Source organism: Xyrauchen texanus, chromosome 17 (genome assembly GCF_025860055.1).
Source record: "Xyrauchen texanus isolate HMW12.3.18 chromosome 17, RBS_HiC_50CHRs, whole genome shotgun sequence".
Classification (NCBI taxonomy): domain Eukaryota; kingdom Metazoa; phylum Chordata; class Actinopteri; order Cypriniformes; family Catostomidae; genus Xyrauchen; species Xyrauchen texanus.
Genome location: NC_068292.1, coordinates 3,369,767 through 3,397,218, shown reverse-complemented (window position 1 = coordinate 3,397,218; position 27,452 = coordinate 3,369,767). Strand labels below are relative to the sequence as shown.

Genomic DNA, 27,452 nt, shown 5'->3' with positions numbered 1-27,452 from the left:
TTCTCATTTACACCATTCATTTGCACATGCAAATAAGCACATTTATCGATATTTGTATTCAACAAATAAAATAAAAAAAATTATTGCACTGTGTCAGGGTCTCTCCAATTCATTTCCTATGGTTGGTCAACTTTATATCAATTATATCCCTCACTGATAATCCAGTATCTTTCATGTTCAGATGTTGGCCACCGGACACTTCCACAGACATTCTCCCCTGTGAGTGTGTAAATGTGTTTGTCTGAGCAGCTGTCAGTGGATCCAATCTGTCGTAAACCCGTCTGACTGAAATTCAACTGGAATGACTTTGTAGTCGGGGGATTTAGATTCCAGGTGAAGGTGTACTTTTGAAAGGCAGGATGATCTTTGGACTCAATGTCCTTACAAATACTGCAAAATACTTTGGGGGAGATGTGTTTCGAGCACACTGGAAATTGAATGGACCCTTTATACAGTGTTCAATGACATGGTCATTTAGCAGGCTAACTCTAACAAATGTCATTTTTTTATATAAATGTATTTTATATATATATATATATTTGCCTTTGGCTTTCTCAAGGGTGCTCTAAGACTGAAGTGAATCATGTTATTCACTTAAATTATCACAACATAATTTCCTGTAAAGCTGGTTTGAAACGATGTACCCTGTAATTACCCTGGCATTAATAAAAACATATTACACAGACATTAATTAAAAAAACAAAACAACAACAACAACACTGCCATTAAAACTGCTGCTGTGTGGTTTCAAATACAGCTGCTGACTGCTGTGATCATCTCTGTTTTTTGAAAATAACATGAAACGATTGTTTCTTTTTGTTGGTGAAAATAGGAATACAAAAACAACTATTGGTATTTACCTCTATACACCAGTGGAACCATTTTACTCCGCTATAGTTGTCTTCCTCACTCTAAATCCAGATATGTGAAAAGAGCTGTAGAGCTGTAATATCTTTGTGGTTTATCATTAAATAAACCATGTGGGATACAAACTGTAATTCAAGCCAGAGAACAATGTAACGTAGTGTAGACAAAACAACAAAACAAAACAAAAATCAGTCTTAAAGGATTAGTGTGGCAGGGCGGAGGGCGGGGCCGGGTCGTGATCCTACACACCCGGTCCCGTATTAGGCTAATTATGCCTCCGTGAGGGATAAAGGATGACTGCAGAGGATCATGCGGGAGAGAGGGATCGTTTACGGACATGTCCGTCGTGTGTGTGTTTGTGTCTTCTTTTAAGTTTATCATTAAACCATTATTTATATTGAAAAGCCGGTTCTCGCCTCCTCCTTTCCATTGATCACTTTACAATTAGTTCACCCCAAAATGAAAATTCAGTCACTGATTACTCACCCCTTTGTTGTTGTAACCCCATATGACCTTCTTTCTTTTTCTAACACAAATGGAGAGTTTGTGAAAAATATTTGTGCTCAGTGATGTCACACAGTGGCAGTTTATGGTGACCACCTCTTCAAACTCAAGGGCGGATTGATCCTAAAGTATCGATACTTCCGATACTGATGTTGTATCAAAAATATAAATCCTCACACAAAAATATCGATTCTAATTATTATTTTTTTTTAACTAGGGATGTTTTTATTTGGTTCCCATGAACATGAAGAATAATCATAAGCTTCAAAGTGAAATAAAAAGGATATTAGCAAATACTAGTGCAGGATGGGAACTATTTCTTCTTCCGCTCATCTTAACATGCATAAATACTGAAAGACACAAGCAGACAAGACTCGTTCAAACAAGAGGGATCACTGAAACTGCTTCTGGAGTAAATTCATGCTAAATAACAACATATCTAAAGGTGACATTTCTTAGAATGAGTTTGTGTGTAATTGTTGTTAATAAGTAATTAACAATGGTTTTATTAAAGTAACATTGTAGTAACCATGTTTGTTTTGTCTGATAAATCCCATGTTTAAACTAAATCAATTTAATAGAAGTGTCAGTATTGTTAACGACGATATTGGACTTGAAATTATTGGTATCGGATTGAAAAGAAAATAAGCGGTATCACCCATCCCTAGCAAAAGAATGCTCTCAGTTTGATTGAGAACTCTGTTTCAAACAAATTAGGCTGGGCAAAGAAATGCATCTATTCTCCGATTGTCAGACATATTTAGTAAGTTAGATTGTCTGGTTTGTGTGCAGCTGTGTTGTGTTGTTACTGTCCCTGTGGTGGACCTGTTTTTAGATAAACAAAACACAATTTCTCATGAATCGGCTGCATGAATAGCTTATGAATTATACTTTTGTCTCCTTTTGAAGCTTGAAGATTTGGTCACCATAAACTGCCACTGTGTGACATCACAAAGCACAAATTTTTGCCTTTGTGTTAGAAAAAGAAAGAAATTAATATGGGGAAAGTAAATAAAGCAGACATGCTCAGTCTTGCTCCTAGATATCTGATTTCCAGCAAAGTTTAATTCCAACTTTAAAAAAACATGTCTGAAAGAGCTTAAGACTTTGGGATTTCAGACAGGTATGTAACACTGTGTCTACACTAGAAGTGACTGACATAAAGGCTTGGTTTGTAAACAACAGTGTCAGAAATGTACTTTTCCATTAAGGGCCAATATTTGCCATGTGGAATTGATTTCTATGGGCATTTTTTTCCTTTTTAAGTGCATTTATTTAATCTTATAAATTTAATAAATTAATTATATCTGGATAAGGAGATACTATAGGCTGTTACTAATAAAATCAAATCAACATCAACTAATATTTTAGGGCTAGGTGTTAGGTGCAATGATTTCCGAAATTAGCCGCTTTTCCACTATAGGCCAGTGAGAACCAGAGCCATAAACTGGCCAGATGGGGCCAATGATTTTGGACCACGAGACGCAAGACCAAAATCGATCTGCAAAATTTACAAAGTTAGCGATAAACATGCACTTTTATAACATGATATCGATCAATGAGTCAAAGTTCCTCCATTACAAGATATTAAAGCTTGTTAAACAAACATTTGCATAGACTGGTGTACAAAACACGGTAAATTAAACTATCTTTTGATGATCGTACACATGTAGCACATATGCTAACATAGCAGCATTATTTATCAGTTGGGTTACCAGGAAACAGTCAACCCCCAGTTATGCTATTGGAGGTGTTGCATTTTTGGTTGTTTAAACATCATTTTCCAAACATCTGGCAATGGCATTCCTTTATGGTCAAAGCTTGGAGAATTCAGGTAGGAATATCCCACATCCGACTGAAATGCCTTTGACATTGACCACGCCTCAATCCCCTGTTGGTCTTCTTTGGCCCAATGGTAATCAGCGGGCCACTGGCTGTTGGCCCTGAATAAGCCCTGGAAGTGACAGCAGGAACACTTCTGGCAATTGCATGCCTTAATTTGGGCCGACAGTGGACAGTTTTACTCATAATGTTAGTTTTGCTACAACTGCATATATACAGTGAGGTCTTAAAATCGGAGAGCACAGAAAATCTGGGATTTAAACTAAAACAGAAAGTTTTTGCAGGAACAGAACGCAGCAACTCTAACTTTGCATGACTTTAAAATGTACCAATAACACTTATAGCCAATAAAAAATGTAAGACTGAGTCATCAATAGTAAACAGCATGTCTTCACCAATCATCAAAGAAAACAAAGTGGTTTCCTGGTTTACAATGCATTCTTCACAAATGTATAAAAGCAGTCTTCTCTGTGGCCAGGTTATCCTGTCTCAAGAGTACAGACAAACCATCAATTATATTTGGTGGTTGACAACACATTGATATTTTATGCAAATATTCCCCATATCCAAGCTGTGACTGGCCCAGTTAAACCAATGGAGCCCTTAAACTTGACAGGTTATAACATGAGTCAGGAGCTGATAGACCAAAGGAATTTACGACCATTTATAACAAAGAGGCTGTGTTCGTTTTGAAGGCTGCATGTTAGGTACATCCTTTGAAGGCTGCAGAATACAGAGTGTCCTCCTTTAAACAAGTATTGTTTAAACAAGATGGCCTTTACATGGGTACTTTTAGTCTAATACTTTATTTTAATGATATATTAATATAATTATACATATTATATAATCTGCACCCATCTACTGAGGTACTTCAACTTGGGAATTAACATTCCTTGCGTTTGAACATCATATTTACAGGCACATTGGCGTAATTTATTTTACACATTTCCATTGAAGCAAAGAATTGTGGGTTGTGAGTGCCCTCGAAGGATACACCTCATGCATTCTCCAAATTCCCAAGGCTGCATTCAAAGAGTCCTAGTCGCTTTTCTGAAATGAGACAGCCTCGATGACATATGTGGCTGACAAATGCAACCTCCGGAGGACGCAGCCTTTCAAATGAGACACATCCTATGTCGGTTTGCTATCTACCCAACAGTCCCCGCTGCTGATCCTCTAACCAATCACAGCAGACTGGAGTTTCATGCTGGAGGAAAAATCATGGCGGAGATGTTAATTGCTATTAAATATTGATTTTTTAAAAATATTCACTGATTGGCCCTGTAACAAATTACCCTACGCCCTTGCGGTTCATAATGTACAGTTATAATGTACATTGTGCTTAAATTTAAATTTATGTGTTGTTATTAGCACATTAGCACCATAAATGCAGAATGTAAACATGGCAAATTACACATTGTCTACTGCTAATATATTACTTTAAAACATCATTGAGTAGTTAAAACAGCTTTTTTTACTTATCTCATGTGAATTCTACTCATAGAATGAGGCATGATGTCATTGATAACATATTTTAATGTCATATTATTTAAGGTTTAACATGTAGTCTTGAATGTCCTCATAGTTAAATGCTCCTCTACAGCAACAGAATACCATTACTCAGCTGTTTCAAACTTCTTTTTGGCTCAGAGAGAGGGACGAACTAAAGAACATTAAACATTTTTGCTCTGCACCTTGTACGTAGAGTTTTATATTTCCTTTAGACTAGATGAAATTTTAGTTTTTTAGATAAACATAAAAAGAAACAGATTATATTAGTGTCCCTAAAGCCATTAAACAAGAGTCGATTTAATGAATTTGTGGTTCAGCATCCAGCTTCGGTCCTCCTTCGTCCAGCAGAAATGGACAGAGTCAACAATTTTTAACCTGTTGAACCTCCTGTATCTGGACAGACATCATCCAAACTCCTGATTCAGACTCCAATTGGCCAGCCATGATGCCCAGATGTTCAATGTACAGAGTTGAGATTGGCCAGTTAAATGTGTCAGAGAATAATATATTGCCATATAATAAAATGTCTGTTTAGAGTTTTCAAATGTTTTTCTTACTTTTTCTTTTTCTAGAGAATTTCCAAACTACTTATGGTACAAATATGTTGTAAATTAGCGTCTATTCAAATACAAAATCAATATTTACATAAAAATCTTGGTTGGGCACTTGAAAATTCTTAATTTCACAAATGAAAATGTTGAAAATCTCAGTCTGGAGCACTCAAGATCATTATTAATTCCATCAAGTACTCTCTTTCTTCATACTTACAGTCTGATTTCATAGTTCCCTTCCTCAATGTTTTCAATTGGAGTCTGCAGTGAGCCAGATTTTGTTGACTGTCCTTGTAAATTACCATAGAGCTCACTGTCAACCAAGGTGTAGTCTTTAGTTATGGGGCCTCCACCTTTTCTTTTGGGTCTCTTCGGCAAAGGTGGGCCACTCTGAGGATGGACAATCTCATCCCTAATGGGTTCTTTACACTGTTTATTTGCATCTTTGAGTAAATGGGAATATACAAGAGTGTCATCTATGTACACATAGGTGTGAGGATCCTCCTCCTCTGGTGTTTTGGGGACACCATGGAGGCCTGGAAGAATGGGATGCTGGTTCGAACTGTAGATGGACACTGGGGGAACCTTATTCCTTTTCTTCTTCCTGCACAACATTGAAGAGGTACAATACTATGTTTAAAATCAGATATTAGGCTCCATTGGTTTCTCAATATCTCTCAATGTGTGATTCTCACAAAACCTGTCAAGATAATTTTACTCTAAACACTTACCTGAGAACAAAACAGATTGCAGTTGTTGTAATCACTACCAACAGAATTCCCACAATACTCAGGATGATGGCCAAAAGATTGCCTAAAAGCATGACAATAAACATTGTTCACTTTGAACCCAGCTCAAAACACCAATGTAGACCAGCATGAATTTCTATTTTAGTTTAGGCTTGTTTAATCTGGTAAGTACTGGTTTGGTGCTGGTCTAGCTGGTGAGCTATAGTCTGACCATGCTGCTAGTATGGTCTGTCTTTTAAAACTGGGCAACACCCTCAAAGGTATACCCACTGTACCTATATTTCAACTTCAGGAAATATGTATCCATTATGGACACATAAGGTACTGTACAATTACTGTATGTTCTGATTAACATGTAAAGGGTACAGTGGGTGTACCTTTGAGAGTAATGCCCTAGTAACAAGCTGTTGTACTTCAAAAGGTACAGTTTTTGAAAAAACATTTCTGATAGTACATAGGTTATTAGCAAAGCTTGGTCTTGCTTCTATTGAAATAAAAGGACAGTTCTAAGTGAATCTATTGTTAATGACAGAGGAAAGCTTGAAAAATATATTCTTGGCCAGTTAGGACTCTCTTACTTGAATTGTTCTGCAGTGTGATCTGCATCATTGCCCTGAAGGCTCCTGTCGGTGACTTGCAGTTAGTCATGTTGAGGTAGAAACTTTCTGGGACCAGCAAACCCTTAATTATGACATCCTTTTTAACACTGTACAATATCTTTTGGGAATTAATGCTTTGCACTGTGATGCTTGTTTGAGCCCCCTTACACTTGAGCTGGCTGACATGTTTGAAGTCCAGATTGCTCTTCAATTGTGGATCCAGGTTAACAATCCAAGAAACGGTACAAGATGGCTTCATTGCAGATGGCCAGGCTGGGGTCACCAACAAAGTTGGATCATTCCTTTTTGTTGGCACAAGCGTGAATATATAGTGCTCTGTATGTTTAAGGCAGAACAACAAATACTCAATAACTTATGACTTTTGATATCAAGAGGAACATTTACTATATTTAAACATTTTATTCAAGAGTATGTATGCCAATTCTAAGGCACAGAGGGTTTCTACACACTACACCACATTTGTTATAAATAATCAGTTGCTTGCAATATACCCTTATTTCCTCAAGTATAAAAATCAACTTCTGTCAGCAATAGAGTTGACTAGTATTGGTCATGACTGTATAATGACAGAATTTACCTGATATTTCTTGTGTAAATGAATAGATTAAGATGGGGTTAGTTGCGTGACTCCGGTCATTGACATTTGTTAGGGATGCTGTAACTGCAATTCTGGATTCACGGATCTGTATTTTCTGAATGGGTCCCTGTGGACAAAACTGCCCAACAGTGATGTCATGGCTAACATGGGATACATTTAGGAGAGTGTTGCTGTTGCATGTCTGTTCAGGCAGAGAGTGTTGAAGACCGCCTGTAGGGGACTGTAGCTCCACTGTACTGTTCTCTGGGCCTTGGAGGTGCCATGTAATTGTCTTTAGGACTCCAGGGATACACTTGTAGAAGTCATTGAAATTTAGAGGGAATGCAGTGGATGCACAGTTTCTCCACTCTTTACATTCTGTTGGTAAAAAAAAAACACAAAGTAATTTGATGAATTAAAAACCTTCATTATTCAGAGTTGAATTAACCTATTCATTTGAACCTATTAATCCCATCCCAGTAGATTGGTTGCCATAATATTTTTTTATTACTCCTCTAACAAATATTGTCCAGTCTTCACTTAAATTGGCAAGTCTCATAACATTGACCAAACATATACCTGATTTTCACATGCATTATTAAGAAACAACCTAATGAATTCAATTGTGTCTGTGAAAAACTGTAAAAAATCTCAACAATGCTTTGGCCAGGGGAGTCACATGATGCTATGTGAGGCGAGCTTTGCTTAAACTTTGCTACAATTATCCTTTTAAGCCATATTAACAGGTGAGAACTGTAATAGTTTTGTTTTTTAAACTGTGCTGGGAGGGCAGGATGTCGAACAATTTGAAATCGTCGGCCTGTGGGGACATTAAAAAGCACTTACATTCTCACACATCGAAAGCCTCACAGGATCAAGATGGAGTTCCAGTTGATAGTGACAACAAGCTTTGTGACATAGATCGGGATATCTCGAACATTTATGCAGCACTAACGAAAATCTAGACCGACATGGAGGGCCTTGCAGAAATATGTCAAGTGATCACATCTATAGAGGTGAAACGTTCCACCCTGATCAGAAGAATGGATGATGTTGAAAAATGGGACGAGTTTCTGGAGTCGGCCGAAAGAGAGCTACAGGCTAGCCCAACTGCTTCCAAGGCTGATGTGGAACAGGTGTTGGAAAAACTAGAGGATATGGAAAACTGGAGCAGATGTAATCATTTCCATTTCGTTGGAATCCCCCAAAGGAAAGGAAGGTCAAGATATGGTACAGGTTTTTGAGTGGCTTACCGATAAGCATATTAGCAACTTCATAGAGCCATTAGAACTCTCTAAATTGACGAGTGATCAAAAAAAAAACTATACTGAATCTAATATTAATTTGGAGGCGCTTTTTTAGGTAATTAAAGCCTTGCCAACAGGTAACCACAGAATTGTTTTGATCTTATGTCACAGAACTGGCTCCACTTATGTTAGAAGTTTACACAGAGTCATTGAAGAAAGGTGAACTACCGCCAGCCACGACACAAGCCCTGATCAGTCTCATTTTTAAAAAGATAAAGACCCAAATTAATGTAAAAGTTATCATCCAATTTCCCTGATCCAGTTAAATGTAAAATACTGTCTAAAATTCTGGATAATATATAGTAATAACATATATTATACATATAGATCGAGTGTTGTTTATTCATGGTTGTAGTTATTCTGATAATATTAGACTTTTTTTTATTATGTGGTCAGTAGCGAATGATCAGACCTTAATCATTGTCATCTCACTTGACGACAAGAAGGCATTTGATAGGGTGGAATGGGACTTCTTTTTAAGATTTTGGAAACGTATGGGTTTGGAAACACATTTATCGGGTGGATTAAGTTACTTTAAACAACTGTTTATGGCAGATTTGTTTTCTCTTGGTAGGGGAACCCAGCAAGGCTGTCCTCTCTCCCCTTTATTGTAATATCTTGCCCTGCAACCATTAGCAGCTGCAATAAGAAAAGTGGATTTGTAGCAAGAGGTGTGGTGCATACGTTTCTACTTTACGCAGATTATATATTATTATTTGTCACTAACCCTAGAAGATCTATGCATAGCCTCCATAAAATTATTAATTCTTTCATCAAATTTTCAGGATACAGGATGAACTGGTCTAAATTGGAAGCTCTGACAGCATATTGCCCTGCCACGGCTTTCCAACCTGGCACCTTTCATTGGCCCAAGCAAGGCATTAGGTCTTTAGGCATTTTTTTTAAAGCAAATTTGAGAGATTTAGTTAGAGTTAAGTTTTACCCGTTAATGAAAAGGTGATCTGTGATGTGGATAGATGGGCTTCACTACAACTGACTATGGCAGGGAAGGTCAATGCTATAAAATGAATTGTATCCCCAAATTCAATTATCTACTCCTGTCTCTCCCTCTAGAAGTTTCTCTTTCTCATTATTTGTGATTAACATTTTATTGAGTCATACATTAAACCAAGAATAGCAAACCATATATACACAGAATCAATATTTAACCCCCACTATTAATATTATTTACTTCAATTGGCATCATTAGCAGGTGGGTGTGTCTTTAAGACTATACAATCTAAAGGGGGTCCAATAGAATCAATGTAAAATTTTGAATTGCATAAGGCACACCTTGCATCTCTAGATGTAGACTTGACATTTTTTAGAATCACAAGCACTAACTGTCGTCTATCCCTCTAAATTCAATGAATCCATGTACGCCTCCAGCTCCCTGGCTCATGACCTGCAGCTCAGGGGCATCAGCTTGAGCACGTAAATGTCTTTTAATGTCTCCAGACCCCGAGTATTTTGAATTCGTTGACATATTGACTTCCTAGAACATTTATGGAACAGGGTGTATCAAATCATACCAGTTTATGACATAAAACGTATTAAAACTAGCAAAATGCACAGAGCTCACTATTCACACTTTCGAACCGAGCATGGCGTGACGTGACCCTCCCTCTTTCATATTTTAAAGAATTTGAAAGGATATCTCAGTCTTTTATTAGGTATGGTAAATGACCTTGGTTGCATTTCAGTACGTTACATAGACCAATTGACAAAGGAGATTTAGGCCTCCCCAACATTTTGTTTTATTACTATGCTTTTAATCTTAGACACTTGGCCCATTGGTCTCTTCCACCAGAGAGAGCCCCTCCCTGGTACAACATTGCAAAGTCTTTTTATCAAACTGCCTTGAAAATAAAAATGCATCCAGTTATTTTACATTCAGTATGAACAAAGGTTTCCCAATTGTTCAATTTTGATACTTACCTAAATGTTTCCTCAAGCATATGGCTGAAACCACAAGTTGTGTATTAACATGTTCATTCTATTTTTGTTTTTTTAAATACAAAATTCAATAAAAAGTCTTAATTTTGTCTAGTGCATATCATATTTGGTTAAAATAATCATTAGACCATGCGAGACAAAAGCTATTTTCGGCAAAGCAGCATTTTCCAAGTTGTGCTTTTTTGTGATGACTCTTATCTTGGTATATCTCTTTGGCAACTGTCAAATGTTGTGGTAGTGTGGTTGCTAAAGATCTGTGATGGAGATGAAGTCATGGTTTGAAATCAGCATGGAGCATCTTATGAACGATCCCAATTTTGCAATTTTGATGCATTGCTACTCACAGCTATTATTTACTTTAATAAGTAAGAGTCTTGACGTCCGAATTCTGTCTGAAATAGGTCTGTTGTTTTAATAGTGACTGGAAGATGCCAGAGTAAACAGTGAAACAAATATTTACATAATAAAACTAAAATAAGTAATTTAGGTCATTATCTTAATCATGTGTTCATTTTAGAGTGTGTACTGCCTTATGTCATAAAGATGAGTACCTATGGTTTGGTTGACAGTCAACTCTAGTTCATCCTTGTTGCAGTCAAAGAAATTAAGGTCAAAATGGTCCCCTGAAGCTACAATGATTGTGTCCATTGTGAGCGAACCCGATTTCAACACACAGGCTGACTTTGGATCCTTTTTCTTAACACATATCTGTAGAGTTTCCTTCGCCGGCAGATCCCCTTCACACTGACCTGCAACAATGCCAAAAATGAGAAAGTAATATTGTTATCAATATTCTATATTCTGCTAATATGGGAAGTGTAGTAATATGAGCTAAGTAGGCAAGGAGAACAGAGACACAGGTAAAAATGAATGCACATAACTGTAACTCTGTTGCAGGTTTTTGGATCTTGTTTTGTTGGCTTTTATTTTGATGTTCTGGTTTTCATGTTCCTTGAATCCTCCCTTGATTGTATCAAATTTCTTGTTTGTTATTCTCTCCCTGTGTACATGTATAGCCGTCTTGTTTGCCGTTTTCATGTTTTGTTAATTGTGGACTGGATATGTGGTTAGTTATTTGTTTTGCATATTTTACATAGAAATAAATCTGCACTTAGTTCCTCATTACCACTTAACTATGGGAATAGATTCTAATATAGTAACATGCATTACAGAAGCTGAATTATGCAGCAAGACCATGTTGAAATGAATTAAATTCAGTTAATAAAAATGAATTATGCAGAAATTGATATTACTACATAAAGAATATAACTGAACAAGAGTTCATTTAATGGATGTCTGATCAATATTGAATGAATATCAGAATCAACATATAAAATCAATATTGATTCATTGTCTGACATGAGTCAATGACTATTGCTGTCTGGTTCATTTTACTCCACCCTTGTCTGCACTTTAGATTCCACTGAAAATAAAGCAAGTGCTCTTCCCGTATCTCATGAGTCATGGGCTGGAACTGCATTTTTCCAAAATGACACAACTGATAGTGTAGTTTTTAGCCTCAGTAATCAATCTTTACTTTAGCCAAAAGTAAATCATCTTCATTTTTATGCTGTAAATAATGTTCATAATTTAGCATGTAAGCACAAGTTATAGATTTTTCTTTTGTGAGAAAATGAATGTAAATAATACAATTGTACAGCAAGAATGAAAACAGATTAATTTCTTTCAGTTTAAGCAAGTTTGTGAATTTGCAATACTCTTGATGGTGGTAGTTAAAATATTTTGTTGTTGTTGTAAATATAGAGTATTTTGTTGAATAAGTTTGTCACAATGGTTGTTAAAAGTACACCTAGTATATCTAATATCTAATATGTATTTGCATAATTCAGCAGCAAATACAAAATATTATTATTCTTTAAAAGGATTACTGGGGGCCTGGATAGATCAGCAAGTAAAGATGCTGACACCGCATCTGGAGTCGTGAGTTCAAATCCAGGGTGTGCTGAGTGACTCCAGTCAGGCTTCCTAAGCAACCAATTGTCCCGGTTGCTAGAGAGGGTTGAGTCACATGGGTTAACCTCCTCATGGTCACTATAATGTGGTTCTTGCTCTCGGTGGGGCTCGTGGTGATTTGTGCGTGGATGCCGGAGAATAGTGTGAAAATTATTAAATAAATGACTCAAAAGGTCACTCATGAGTGAATCTCATGAAGTCAGTCAAGAAGGTTTTCCTGTCATATTTAACCCTTATTTTATTTAACTTTATTTTAAATGTATTTATTTTAATTTTATTTGTGCATTGTGACATTATTTTCATGCAATTTAACTACATTTTCTTCACGAGTTCTCATCACTGTAATGAAGACAAATGCCATCATGGTAGAATTTATTGTAAAACCAGTATTTATTTTGATTTAAATAAAAAACATTGTTTGATAGTATTTTAGACTGTATATTATGAATTAGAATCTGAATGAGAATCGGTATTGAGAATAATAGGAATTACAGAAAAACTCAATCAAATCCATCTGGATGAATTAGAGTGATGAGAATTTAGGAAGGTCCCTGCGGGACCTGTTATGAAAATAATATCATAATGCAATGCAACCATTTTCAAGCAAAATATAATTTCTTATTTTTTTCTTTTGATTTGAGGGTGAAATATGACCTGGATATGTTTTGGTGAAATTCATCCTACTAAACCCAGTGTTAGAGAGCAGGACAGCGAGTGGTAATAACACTATAATTTACATGAAAATATGAATATATTGCTAAATATGTACATAGAGTAAAAAAGACAATGCTAATTCTGGAAACTGATTTCCAGTTCTGCATACAAGATAAAAAATCTCAAAGTTACATACCCTTGATTCTCTTCATGGCAGTGATTTGGAAGTGCACCATAAGACCTTTCAAAATATTATTTGGCCGTAGCATTTTGCAGTTCTTTAGGGAGAGGTTAAAGGTGCCAGGCTCCACTGATGGCTGGCTTGCATATAGCTGTTTAACCAGAGGGTCCCTGCCTTTCCAAGTGTACTTCATTGTAGGGATGCTTTTAGGTTGGGGGCATGTTGGGACCATGTAGTTCAGAACACGTACGTCCCTGTAATATGTGGAGGACACATTGAAAAACCACATTGTCTCAGTACTATCAGGGACACTGTCTGGATAATTTGGGGAAAAGAAGTCCTGGGTTGAAGTTGTCTCCGGAAGAACAACATGGATATTAGCAAGTGCTGTAAAATAGAGAATATTGAGCAGTTCACAAATGACAAATATTTAAAAACAACATTTCATAAATTGGTGCTGGGTTCAAAATCTGAGACCACAAGTGACCATGATTTTTTGCATTTTTCTAATTTAACCATAATAATGTAATGAATTTAAGTATTTCTTAGTATATTTTGAAAAACCTGATAGTTTCCCTGCAGGATTTGAGAATAATCTCAGACCTTTTAGTGTCCACTGTATTTAGAGTCAAACATAAAAGTGCACTCACATTTTATTGTTTCCCTCACTGATACTCCAGTATCTTTCATGTTCAGATGTTGACCACCGGACACTTCCACAGACATCTTGCCAACATTACGCAAATCGACTTGTCTGATGGGTCCATTTTGACAAAATCTTCCAACAATGACATTCTCCCCTGTGAGTGTGTAAATGTGTTTGTCTGAGCAGCTGTCAGTGGATCCAATCTGTCGTAAACCCGTCTGACTGAAATTCAACTGGAATGACTTTGTAGTCGGGGGTTTTAGATTCCAGGTGAAGGTGCGATTGAACTTTAAAAAGGCAGGGTGATCTTTGGGCACAATTTTCAATGTTCGCACTGTGAAAGAGATGTGTTAAGTAGAGACAGACAACAGATTTATTTGTAATCAGTAAACAGTCATTCAATTATTATTAAGAGAATAATGTTATGTGCTATAGACAATATTTTACAAAGGCCTACATAAGTTGTCGACTCCATTGGGTTTCAGTATGCTTAAAGTGTCATGAAACCACACTTTAACACCAGTCACACCTCAGACTTAAAAAAAAGGCTCATGAAATGGGTGTGAAAAGATGTAAAATGAAGAAAGGGAAGGGGGGTGGGAGGGTGTCAAGAAGGGCAGCGTCACCCCTCCAGAGATGGGGGAGGGGGAGAAAAATCACTTCGGTGGCGTTAAACCAGATGATAAGCGGGAGAGCGAGATAAAAGGGGACCGCAGACGGCAGTTCAAGAGAGAGAGAGACAGACGTGGCCGTGCTGCATGTGTTTCCTTATGTTTTATGTTGTTTTAAGTTAATTTATATCATTAAAAGTTACATTTACTATTCAGCCGGTTCCCTCCTCCTCCTTCCCCATCCTTAACCATTACACTACATCTTATGGAGTTTTGCATTCCTTTCCTACAGTCACCTTTAGCTTGCTCACTGGGGGCCTGAACACTAACCATTTTAAGGCATGCTTTTTAACCGTGTTATTCATTTAATCTGCACAATTAGAACTTTAAGACATCACAACATCATTTTTTGTTACAGCATTATTTTTTGTAAAGCTGCTTTGAAATTATGTGTGTTGTGAAAACTAAAAATTATGATAAATTCATAGATATTTATTCTTACAAGGATTGTTTCAGGTTTAATACAAGTTAAACTATATTGACAGCATTTGTGGCATAATGTTGATTAACTTAGGAAATAATTTCAACTCTTTCTAAAAACATTGTGTTCAGTAAGGCACATGCAGTGAAGCTGGTCCAATACACAAAAACAATTACCTCACACGGTTTCAGAAATATAGCCATAATACTTGAACAAACCGTCATGCTTTTTTGTCCATGATCAAATGTACGGAGAAGATGCGATGGATGTGTATGTGCAGGCAAGAAACATGTGATTTTGATTTGTGACTTGAGTCTCAAGACTTTTGAGGTGGAGTCCAAGTCAAATCTCAAGTCTTTGAGGTGGAGTCAAAGACAAATCTCAAGTCCTTGAGGTGGAGTCAAAGACAAATCTCAAGTCTTTGAGGTGGAGTCAAAGACAAATCTCAAGTCCTTGAGGTGGAGTCAAAGACAAATCTCAAGTCCTTGAGGTGGAGTCAAAGACAAATCTCAAGTCCTTGAGGTGGAGTCCAAGACAAATCTCAAGTCCTTGAGGTGGAGTCAAAGACAAATCTCAAGTCCTTGAGGTGGAGTCAAAGACAAATCTGTAGTCTTTGAGGTGGAGTCAAAGACAAATCTCAAGTCCTTGAGGTGGAGTCAAAGACAAATCTCAAGTCTTTGAGGTGGAGTCAAAGACAAATCTCAAGTCCTTGAGGTGGAGTCAAAGACAAATCTGTAGTCTTTGAGGTGGAGTCCAAGTCAAATCTCAAGTCTTTGAGGTGGAGTCCAAGTCAAGTCTCAAGTCTTTGAGGTGGAGTCCAAGTCAAATCTCAAGTCTTTGAGGTGGAGTCCAAGTCAAATCTCAAGTCTTTGAGGTGGAGTCCAAGTCAAATCTCAAGTCTTTGAGGTGGAGTCCAAGTCAAATCTGTAGTCTTTGAGGTGTCCAATCAAGTCTCAGGTCTTGAGGTGGTCCAAGCAAATCTCAAGTCTTGAGGTGGAGTCAGACAAATCTGTAGTCTTTGAGGTGGAGTCCAAGTCAAATCTCAAGTCTTTGAGGTGGAGTCCAAGTCAAGTCTCAAGTCTTTGAGGTGGAGTCCAAGTCAAATCTCAAGTCTTTGAGGTGGAGTCCAAGTCAAGTCTGTAGTCTTTGAGGTGTCCAATCAAGTCTCAGGTCTTTGAGGTGGAGTCAAAGACAAATCTCAAGTCTTTGAGGTGGAGTCAAAGACAAATCTCAAGTCCTTGAGGTGGAGTCAAAGACAAATCTCAAGTCCTTGAGGTGGAGTCCAAGACAAATCTCAAGTCCTTGAGGTGGAGTCCAAGACAAATCTCAAGTCCTTGAGGTGGAGTCAAAGACAAATCTCAAGTCTTTGAGGTGGAGTCCAAGTCAAATCTAAGTCTTTGAGGTGGAGTCCAAGTCAAATCTCAAGTCTTTGAGGTGGAGTCAAGACAAATCTCAAGTCTTTGAGGTGGAGTCAAGACAAATCTCAAGTCCTGAGGTGGAGTCAAGACAAATCTGTAGTCTTTGAGGTGGAGTCCAAGTCAAATCTCAAGTCTTTGAGGTGGAGTCCAAGACAAATCTCAAGTCTTTGAGGTGGAGTCCAAGTCAAATCTCAAGTCTTTGAGGTGGAGTCCAAGTCAAATCTCAAGTCTTTGAGGTGGAGTCCAAGTCAAATCTCAAGTCTTTGAGGTGGAGTCCAAGTCAAATCTGAAGTCTTTGAGGTGTCCAATCAAGTCTCAGGTCTTTGAGGTAGCGTCCAAGACAAATCTCAAGTCCTTGAGGTGGAGTCAAAGACAAATCTGTAGTCTTTGAGGTGGAGTCCAAGTCAAATCTCAAGTCTTTGAGGTGGAGTCCAAGACAAATCTCAAGTCCTTGAGGTGGAGTCAAAGACAAATCTGTAGTCTTTGAGGTGGAGTCCAAGTCAAATCTCAAGTCTTTGAGGTGGAGTCCAAGTCAAGTCTCAAGTCTTTGAGGTGGAGTCCAAGTCAAATCTCAAGTCTTTGAGGTGGAGTCCAAGTCAAGTCTGTAGTCTTTGAGGTGTCCAATCAAGTCTCAGGTCTTTGAGGTGGAGTCCAAGACAAATCTCAAGTCCTTGAGGTGGAGTCAAAGACAAATCTGTAGTCTTTGAGGTGGAGTCCAAGTCAAATCTCAAGTCTTTGAGGTGGAGTCCAAGTCAAGTCTCAAGTCTTTGAGGTGGAGTCCAAGTCAAGTCTGTAGTCTTTGAGGTGTCCAATCAAGTCTCAAGTCTTTGAGGTGGAGTCCAAGACAAATCTGTAGTCTTTGAGGTGTCCAATCAAGTCTCAGGTCTTTGAGGTGGAGTCCAAGACAAATCTGTAGTCTTTGAGGTGGAGTCCAAGACAAATCTGAAGTCTTTGAGGTGTCCAATCAAGTCTCAAATCTTTGAAGTGGAGTCCAAGTCAAATCTGAAGTCTTTGAGGTGTCCAATCAAGTCTCAAGTCTTTCAGGTGAAAAAAAAAAAAGTTTATTAAATGTTTTGTATTATTTCAAAATTGAATTGGCCTTATACAGGATTTATTAAAGTACATAAGGTTTTACTTTAATAATGGATTTAATTTTATATAGTAAACAATAAAAAAACTTTCAATTTCAAATTTGCATAGTATTTGGTTCCAAACATTCTCCCTAAAATAAAAAAAGGATACAGAATATTAAAATAAAATACAGGAGCACTTCTTTTCTTTTAAAACAAGCAAATGTCTTTTGATATTTAAATGCAGGATTGAATCATTCTTTTGTGTCAGTTCTTTTGAATGTGTCATCTTGAACCCCACGATCAGCGAGACTCAAGTGTCGTCTGTGTTTGATGACGTTGCAGGGTATTCCAAATGAACTAATTTTGTCAAGTGAAGTGGACTTCAACAGCTATCCCATGCTCAGTGAGTAGGCAGCAGTAAACACTGTGTAGGGATTGGAACACACCTTTGGGCTTTTGGATGAACTTAGATGTGATAATGAACAGTGAATATAGGATTTCTAAGGGAAAAATAGTCCTATAATCCACGTCTGGGGTCATTGTGTTTAACAGTGTGCAGTTTCACGATAAATCGATTACATTTTCAAAATGGCATATAATGAAACTAGAGACTCTAATCTTTTGACTTAAACATGTTTAAACCAGAAGTTAAATGTAAATGTAAACCAGAAGTAGTTTTTTGGAGTTTCTCCCAAAGAAAAACTTCACTGAGATCGGTGTCATACTGTTTTGTTACATGACTTAGTGTCTAAAGTTTAACCCTTTTATGAAAGAACGTTCTGAACTGAGATCAGTCAGTTTAAAAGGGTCGCATGAGGTTAAAGGTGCACTTAAAGTAGTTTTTTTCCACATTAACAGTTTCCACAGTTTTAACCCTAAATAAATATAACTTTTACAGTAGTACTATATGTTTAAAATCATGTACACTTATGCAAGATTTAGAGTCCAGTCATATTAGTAGCATCAGGGACGTCATGCACCTTTTTTTTTTTTTTTTGATGGGTAACCCAGGTCAACCACCAAAACGCTGGTATAAATCACAGGACACAGGATCACCTTTATAATATCACAAATACATTTACATCTGTTTGACAATAAATGTGTATCAGAAATGGTTTATATTGTATTCTGTGATGAAAGTGATAACAAAAAATAAAACTTAAATAAATGATATGGTTTGTATTTTTTTAAGAGATCGTTTAAACATGATTGGCACACAATGCACTATAAAGGAGATAGGAAGCGATGTCTGATATATTATAGATCAACGGGAGCGATCGACTGTGCTTAAGGGCACTGAATAAATAAAGCTAAATGCCAGCAGAATAACATTATCTCTGTAAGATAGTGCAGCACAATTAATCAGATCGCAATCGCGATGTCAGCCTGTGCGATTATATGATGGCAAATGCTGCGATTTTATTAAATAAATAAGTGCATGTGTGGACATGACAGCCCATTCTCTCTGAGAGCTGTTTGCCCATTTTCTACACTGCTAATAAAGATGACCAGTCAGTCTCAGTTTAGGGAGTGGCAAGTGTGGTCATGTCATGTGAGTTTCCGGTGTTCAGAGTGGAAATCAGGGGAAGATGGATGCCAAGCAGACCGACACTGAACTGGTGGCCAGAAAAAATAACACAGAAACACAGATCACGGCTTGGCGATGTCTTTATTTCATAAATAATTCAAGTTAATATAATATGGGAGCATGACATGTAAATAAGCTCAAACTCCAAAACTGTCATTCTCTGTGCGGTCAGAGCCGCTTCAAACAATTGCGGAAGAGACAAAATCTGAGCGGGAAAATGGGAGATTTAAAGTTCCGCCGGGTGACTCTAACACGGAGACGCTCGTCTCTCACCTCCGCTGTCTGCAGCTCGAGTGTCTGATAGAAACACATATCACAGCTTTGCGATATATCTTTATTTTATCCTTAATTAAAGTTCATATAATACGGGGGCATGCCACAAGCTCCAAAACTGTCATTCTCTGTGTGGTCAGAGCCGCTTCAACCAGTCACGGAAGAGACCCAATCTAAGAGGGAGTCGAGACAGAAAGAGGCTAATGCGCACTCTAACATGGAGATGCTCGTCTCTCACCCCCGCTGTCTGCAGCTTGCAAAGTGTAGCATCATTGATGAGATCATCATAAGATCAATCTTATGTGAAAAATAATATTAAAATTACAACAACAATAAAATGTGTGTGTGTAATATACATACAGGTGCTGGTCATATAATTAGAATATCATCAAAAAGTTTATTTATTTCAGTAATTCCATTCAAAAAGTGAAACTTGGATAATGTATATATTCATTACACACAGACTGATATATTTCAAGTGTTCATTCCATTTAATTGATGATTATAACTGACAACTAATGAAAAACCCCAAAATCAGTATCTCAGAAAATTTTAAAAAGGCCTTTAAATGGTCTCTCAGTCTAGTTATGTAGGCTACACAATCATGGGGAAGACTGCTGACTTGACAGCTGTCCAAAAGACGACCATTGACACCTTGCACAAGGAGGGCAAGTCATAAAAGATCATTGCTAAAGAGGCTGGCTGTTCACAGAGCTCTGTGTCCAAGCACATTAATAGAGAGGCGAAGGGAAGGAAAAGATGTGGTAGAAAAAAGTGTACAAGCAATAGGGATAACCGCACCCTGAAGAGGATTGTGAAATAAAACCCATTAAAAAATGTGGGGGAGATTCACAAAGAGTGGACTGCAGCTGGAGTCATTGCAAGACATGGGTTTCAGCTGTCGCATTCCTTGTGTCAAGCCACTCTTGAACAAGACACAGTGTCAGAAGCATCTCACCTGGGCTTAAGACAAAAAGGACTGGACTGCTGCTGAGTGGTCCAAAGTTATGTTCTCTGATGAAAGTACATTTTGCATTTCCTTTGGAAATCAAGGTCCCAGAGTCTGGAGGAAGAGAGGAGAGGCACAGAATCCACGTTGCTTGAAGTCCAGTGTAAAGTTTCCACAGTCAGTGATGGTTTGGGGTGCCATGTCATCTGCTGGTGTTGGTCCACTGTGTTTTCTGAGGTCCAAGGTCAACGCAGCCATCTACCAGGAGGTTTTAGAGCACTTCATGCTTCCTGCTGCTGACCAACTTTATGGAGATGCAGATTTCATTTTCCAACAGGAATTGGCACCTGCACACAGTGCCAAAGCTACCAGTACCTGGTTTAAGGACCATGGTATCCCTGTTCTTAATTGGCCAGCAAACTCGCCTGACCTCAACCCTATAGAAAATCTATGGGGTATTGTGAAGAGGAAGATGCAATACGCCAGACCCAACAATGCAGAAGAGCTAAAGGCCACTATCAGAGCAACCTGGGCTCTCATAACACCCGAGCAGTGCCACAGACTGATCGACTCCATGTCACGCCGCATTGCTGCAGTAATTCAGGCAAAAGGAGCCCCAACTAAGTATTGAGTGCTGTACATGCTCATACTTTTCATGTTCATACTTTTCAGTTGGCCAACATTTCTAAAAATCCTTTTTTTGTATTGGTCTTAAGTAATATTCAAAATTTCGGAGATCCTGAATTTGGGATTTTCATTAGTTGTCAGTTTTAATCATCACAATTAAATGAAATAAACATTTGAAATATATCAGTCTGTGTGTAATGAATTAATATAATATCCAAGTTTCACTTTTTGAATGGAATTACTGAAATAAATCAACTTTTTGATGATATTCTAATTATATGACCAGCACCTGTATATATATATATATATATATATATATATATATATATATATATATATATATATATACACACAACAACAACCGCCATTCACCACTATGTGGCGGTGACGTCACCACGACGCTTGTGCCAGGCTATGTGTACGTGTAGGCCATGTGAAGTGTTGAACGCCCACTGGCAGGAGGTCACGGGACAGAGCCTGACTGAGATGACTGGCTGATGCACACCTGTGCCCCCTACTGTGCCAACTTGCTGTGCTTTAGCCACCCGGCGCTCTGCTCGTTGTTGTGAGCATTGCTCCTCTGCCCTCCATTGTTGTTGGAAGGTGACTGCCTCCAACTGGCCAGTAGCGTCCTTCACAAGCCTCCTACAAAGAGGCCGATCTTGACACCGCTGGTACCAGTCATCGGCAAGTCCACTCAGCTCCAGATCTTCCTGTACCACATCACTCCATCTCTTCTCCAGCTCGTGCCGCGCCCGCTTAACCCCCTCTATCCAGCCGAACAAAAGCTGTTTAGGCATGCGGTGGCCAGACATGCGGTTACATGACCCAGCCAACGCAACCTTGCCTGCCGGAGGAGCTCACCGATGGGAATTTGTCTACATCTTTAAAGATTTGTGAGCTCCTCACACAATCCTGTCTGGTTAAACCCAGGATGGATCTTAGGCAGGCCAGCCTAAATGTTTCTAACAGGCGAAGATGTTCTATTTTGAATGGGCATGACGCCTCTCAGTAGTATATTAAAAGTCACTGTATTTTAAGTGGAGCTGGTCGCCTCATGGGGGCCACCATGTTGAGAGCTATTGCTTTTCGCAAGCATAGAGAAGGGAGGGAATGACCGTGGCCGAGAATACCTGAAGCTTTGTGTGGAGTGACAAACCGGGTAGCTTCCACACAGCGTTACGCAACCGATGAAAAGATAATGCCGCTCGACTGATTCGGAGTGAGACCTCTGCTGTCAAACCGGAGCTGGTCATAAGAACACTTCCCAGGTATGGAAAACACTCCACTCTCTCCACAACTGCCCCATCACCATACACACACACACACACACCTACACACACACACACACACACACAACAACAACAGTTTTAGTGGTTTGATTGAGTGAACCACACTTTTATATCCTGTTTATATAAAATCTATAAAGTACATGTTACATCCTGTTTAAGTGTCCCTGTTTGTTTGGACAACCTTATTTATTGTTCTATTTTATTTAGGTGTAATATTGAGAAAATAACAAGTTTGCAGTAATGCAAAGATATTATTTAATTTTGTAAAAATATTTTAATTTGAAAACAATGTGCATTTATGTTGCTAGTTTGTATGTTTGAGATGAAAAATACAAATTTCAGCATTATCAGTAATCTATTTGTGCATTTTCCTTGATAACCAAGCAAGTTAACTCATGATACCATTTGTTTATTATACGCAATCACATATCGCAATATGAACCTCAATAATCGCAATATGACATTTTCCCCAAATCGTGCAGCCCTACTGTGAGATGTTCAATGATACGAAAAAATACAATGTTTCATCTTGCACAGTGTGTACTGTAAGCAGAGACAAAGTTGACATATGAATAAAGATCCTGCCACAGGCATTCTTTTTTACATGCAATAATAATTTACTTGAATTATCAAAGGTATGAATACATTTTTGGAAGTTTAAAAAATCATTAAAATACTCTTGGCTCAAAAATCAAAGGGGGCACGTTCCCCCTCATTTTGAATGGGCATGACGCCTCTCAGTAGTATATTAAAAGTCACTGTATTTTAAGTGGAGCTGGTCACCTCATGGGGGCCACCATGTTGAGAGCTATTGCTTTTGCATGATGCCGCATCCACACCACTTCATGTAAGTCCAAACTGACTGGAATGGCCAGAGCAACAAAAAAAAATGACTGAGCTCAACTTCAAAACAAATGCTCAGGTGTATAAAAAGTACAGAAATATTATACAAAATTTGAAGTATGGGAACAGTGTCAAAATTGTATGCAATTAATAGTCCAAGTGTCTAGTCAAGAACATACTCTGGCGGCCAGAAGTTGGGAATACTCTACAGATTTTGCTGTTTCGAAAGGAAATTGGTACTATAATTCACCAAAGTGGCATTCAACGGATCACAAAGTATAGTCAGGACATTACTGATGTAAAAAACAGCACCATCAATATTTGAAAAAAGTCATATTTGATCAAATCTAGACAGACCCAATTTCCAGCAGCCATCACTCCAACACCTTATCCTTGAGTAATCATGCTAAATTACTAATTTGGTGCTAGAAAATCACTTGCCATTATATCAAACACAGTTTAAAGCTATTTGGTTTGTTATATGAAGCTTAACATTGTCTCTGTGTTTGTTTGAGTTGCCACAGTATGCAACAGACTGACATGTCTTAAGCTCAATATTATGTCAAAAATGGCAAAAACTCATCAGTCAATCATTGTTTTGAGGAATGAAGGCTAATCAATGCTTAAAATTGCCAAAAAACTGAAGATTTCATACAAAGGTGTACACTACAGTCTTCAAAGACAAAGGACAACTGGCTCTAACAATCACAGAAAGAGATGTGGAAGGCCAGATGTACAACTAAACAAGAGGATAAATACATCAGAGTCTCTAGTTTGAGAAACAGACGCCTCACATGTCCTCCGCTGACAGCTTCATTGAATTCTACCCGCTCAACACCAGTTTCATGTACAACAGTAAAGAGAAGACTCAGGGGTGCAGGCCTTATGGGAAGAATTGCAAAGAAAAAGCCACTTTTGAAACAGAAAACAAAAATAAAGGACAAAGAAACACAGACATTGGACAACAGATAATTGGAAAAGAGTGTTCCCTTCTGTCACTCACTCGACATTGTGTCGAATAAAGTGACACAAGGGGTCTTCCTGGGACACCAAACATACCTCTGAACCTGAGAAAAGGCCAATGTCAAGTTTGCAGACAGAACTTGCATGCCCCGCCCCGGACATACGGGTATAAAGGGAAGTGGGGCAGTGAGTGGCAGTCAGAATTTTTCTTCAGAGCCGAACCGTTCTGCAAAAGAAAGCTGAGTTCACAACAGTCAGACGTTCACTCCGGAGCTGATCCCAAGACCACTCCGTCCCCCGGTGGAGGGTCGGGAGGAGAATCCTTGTTTCATTTGCTGCACCGCCTCCGGGCTGCGGCACCCACATTCTCAATAAAGAGTGATTTCCTCACTCCCTGAGTCATCCAGCCGGTGCGTGCCGTTCTCACGGCACCCTGGCCCCAAAACTCTACAGTCCTGGCTCCCTAGATGCAGTTCCCTCGCCTCCGGCCCCACGACTGCTCAGCCCCAGCAGGCCAACGCTGACGAGTTCCGAAGACGGACTCACGTTCAAAATGCTCACGCAGGAACATATTCTTACCTGCGTTCGACAGCTAGATATGTTCGCGGCGGTAGACCTGAAGGACACGTACTTCCACGTCTCCATTCTGCCTCGACACCGACCCTTCTTACGGTTCGCGTTCGACGGCAAGGTGTATCAGAACAAGGTTCTCTCCTTCGGCCTGTCCCTGTCCCCTCACGTCTTCATGAAGATCGCAGAGGCAGCTCTTGCCCCGCTAAGTGAAATGGGCATCCGCATACTCAACTACTTCGATGACTGGCTCATCCTCGGCATGGAGTTAGACTCAATGACAGCGCGTCTCACCAAGGAGCGCACTCAGTCAGTGCTCAGGTGCCTCACTCTCTTCGAGCCCGGCACAACAGTTCCTCTAAAACAATTCCAGAGGCTCTTGGGGCATATGGCATCCTCAGCCGCGGCTACGCCACTTGGGTTGATGCATATGAGACTGCTGCAGCACTGGCTGACAACTTGATCAATACCGAGATGGGTATGGCGCCACGGCACATACCGTGTGATAATCCCCCCTTCTTGCCATCAGACTTTAAACCCTTGGACAGACCTCTGCTTTCTGCGGACCGGAGTCACCTTGCAGCAGGTGTCCAGACGTGTCGTGGTAACCCCAGACACCTCTTGACAGGGTTGGGGTGCCGTGTGCAATGGGCACGCTGCCGCTGGCCTCTGGACAGGACCCCGGCAGCGTTGGCACCTCAACTGCCTAGAGTTGTTGGCTGTATCTCTTGCCCTACAGAGGTTTCTGTTTCCCCCCTCAGGGGTGCGGGGAACCTAAGGTCTGTATGTGACATCTCTTTGGGGGCGTTGGGGAGGGCTACGTGCAGCCAACACAGTTGCCCCTAGCACGCAGTAGCCTGCTTGCACCTGTCTCGAAATTTCACGTAACACGGTCAGTGCTTGGCGTTTTTAGATGGGACCCCTTGTGTCACTTCATTCAACACAATGTCGAATGAGTGAGAGAAGGGGAACGTCATGGTTACTGTAGTAACCACCATTCCCCGAGGGAAGGAACGAGAAGTTGTGTCCCTCCTGCCACAGCACTAGACCTACCACTGTAAACGGCCGTACCTTATTTTCGGCTCCTCAGTGAAAAATTCTGACTGGCACTGGCTGCCCCGCTTCCCTTTATACCCGTATGTCCAGGGCGGGGCATGCAAATTCTGTCTGCCAACTTGACATTGGCCTTTTCTCAAATTCAGAGGTACATTTGGCGTCCCAGGAAACCCCTTGTGTCACTTAATTCGACACAACATTTCGTTCCTTCCCTCGGGGAATGGAGGTTACCACAGTAACCATGACGTTATGGATCTTAACCCCATTTAGATTTTGTGGGATCAGATAGACTGTAAGGTGTGTGAGAAGAGCCCGACAACAGAGTCACATATCTGGCAAGTACTACAGGAAGCGTGGGGTGAAATGTCACCTGAGTATCTGGACAAACTGACAACTAGAATGTCAAGGATCTGCGAAGCTGTCATTGCTACACATGGAGGATTTTTTTCAAACTGTAATAGTAATTTTTCACGTTATTAATGTCCTGACTATACACTGTGATCATTTGAATGCCACTTTGGAGAATAAAAGTAACAATTTATTTCCATAAGAGCTAAATCTGTACATTATTCCAAACTTTTGGCCACCAGTGTACAACTAAAGTTTCCATGTTTAATCATACTTAAATATTTACAAGAAAAAAAGTAATAGTTTTGAATAGCTTTAGAAATAGAATGATTATCAACTCTAATACACAAACCTTGATACACAAATGTTGTTGGCAACCTGCTTAATCACAATTTTCATGTCTATAATCCACTCACCAATCTCTCTGCTGATCTGCACAGTGAATATATTCTCCGGTTGGGAACAGGTGAAATACAAAAGTGTGATACTTTTGATGACTGCAGAAGATTGGCACATCTGTCCGATACAAAATTTGCATGCTGACTTTGTGCCAGTACTAGTATTAATGTGGATTGTTGTTCCCTCTTCACCAATAATGTTGAGCTCTACACTACCTGAAATAACACAAAGAGAAAAGGGGAAGTTGTCAAATGTGAACATGAACCTTTTCTAATTAAACAAAGATTTTAGGTCAAAAGAAACATTTTATATTTTCGATATATGTTGTTAAACACTTCTTTTAGGTCTTTCACCATTTTCACTCACCTTTTGTTTATTTATTTATTTGCAGGACTCACTTAAATAGTCCTGTGGTGTGATATATTCATTTTTAAAATTAAACATGTTTGAATGTCAAATTGGCTTCAGAACATTGCTTGAAATCAGTGATCAATAAATCCCCTTATAACTGATCCCTTTCAGTCTTGCTCTGAAGAGTTTGACCACAAAGATTCATAGGCAAATCACTGACACTGACCATGTTTTTTTTTTAGATAAAGCATAATTAATTAGGTGAAAGGGCATTCTTTTAAAAAATAAACAAAATGCAATGAGTTACCAAACAGCTTTACAATGTTCAAAGTGAAACTGAGCAGTTACCTTGAAGCTCATTGATCTGATCTATATGCAGTATAAGTAAACTTTCGTTGGTGTAACCCGATTTAGTCAGGTTGGTTTAGATATGTTACACATAGGCTATACAGTACTGACTGCTCGTGAGTCTGATGTTACCTGTGAGCTCCAGGACTGACGACAGTAAAAATAATATTCCATAAAGAAGAGGAACACCGTTCAAACGCCACATTCGCATGACTTATTAATGTAAAACTCTTTATAGTCGACTAAACATGTCTAGGTGAGCCATTGACTGTTAACAGCAGTCTTGAAGGTTCTTCAGAGAAAATATACAGTTGCGGCTTCC

At 38.9% G+C, this 27,452-nt stretch overlaps 1 protein-coding gene across 1 annotated transcript; it reads right to left on the bottom strand.

Annotated features, from left to right (window-relative positions):
• Window positions 1–4,768: 4,768 nt before the first annotated feature.
• cdcp1a (CUB domain containing protein 1a) lies at window positions 4,769–27,452 on the bottom strand. Its single transcript, XM_052146741.1, has 9 exons — window positions 27,263–27,452; window positions 26,449–26,646; window positions 13,945–14,274; window positions 13,310–13,681; window positions 11,037–11,234; window positions 7,223–7,600; window positions 6,604–6,960; window positions 6,008–6,089; window positions 4,769–5,880 (listed from the first exon to the last, which is right to left on the bottom strand). Exons 1-9 carry the CDS (start codon window positions 27,339–27,341, stop codon window positions 5,490–5,492), a joined length of 2,385 nt encoding a protein of 794 aa, XP_052002701.1. The 5' UTR covers window positions 27,342–27,452; the 3' UTR covers window positions 4,769–5,489.

Excerpts from the sequence above, each read along its gene's own strand:
- cdcp1a (XM_052146741.1), bottom strand. The coding sequence starts at position 27,341 with ATGCGAATGTGGCGTTTGAACGGTGTTCCTCTTCTTTATGGAATATTA. Across the intron at positions 13,682-13,944 it reads AGTGAGGGAAACAATAAAAT|CACTTGCTAATATCCATGTT; the intron begins GTGAGTGCACTT and ends TCTATTTTACAG. Across the intron at positions 6,090-6,603 it reads CACACTGCAGAACAATTCAA|GCAATCTTTTGGCCATCATC; the intron begins GTAAGAGAGTCC and ends TCATGCTTTTAG.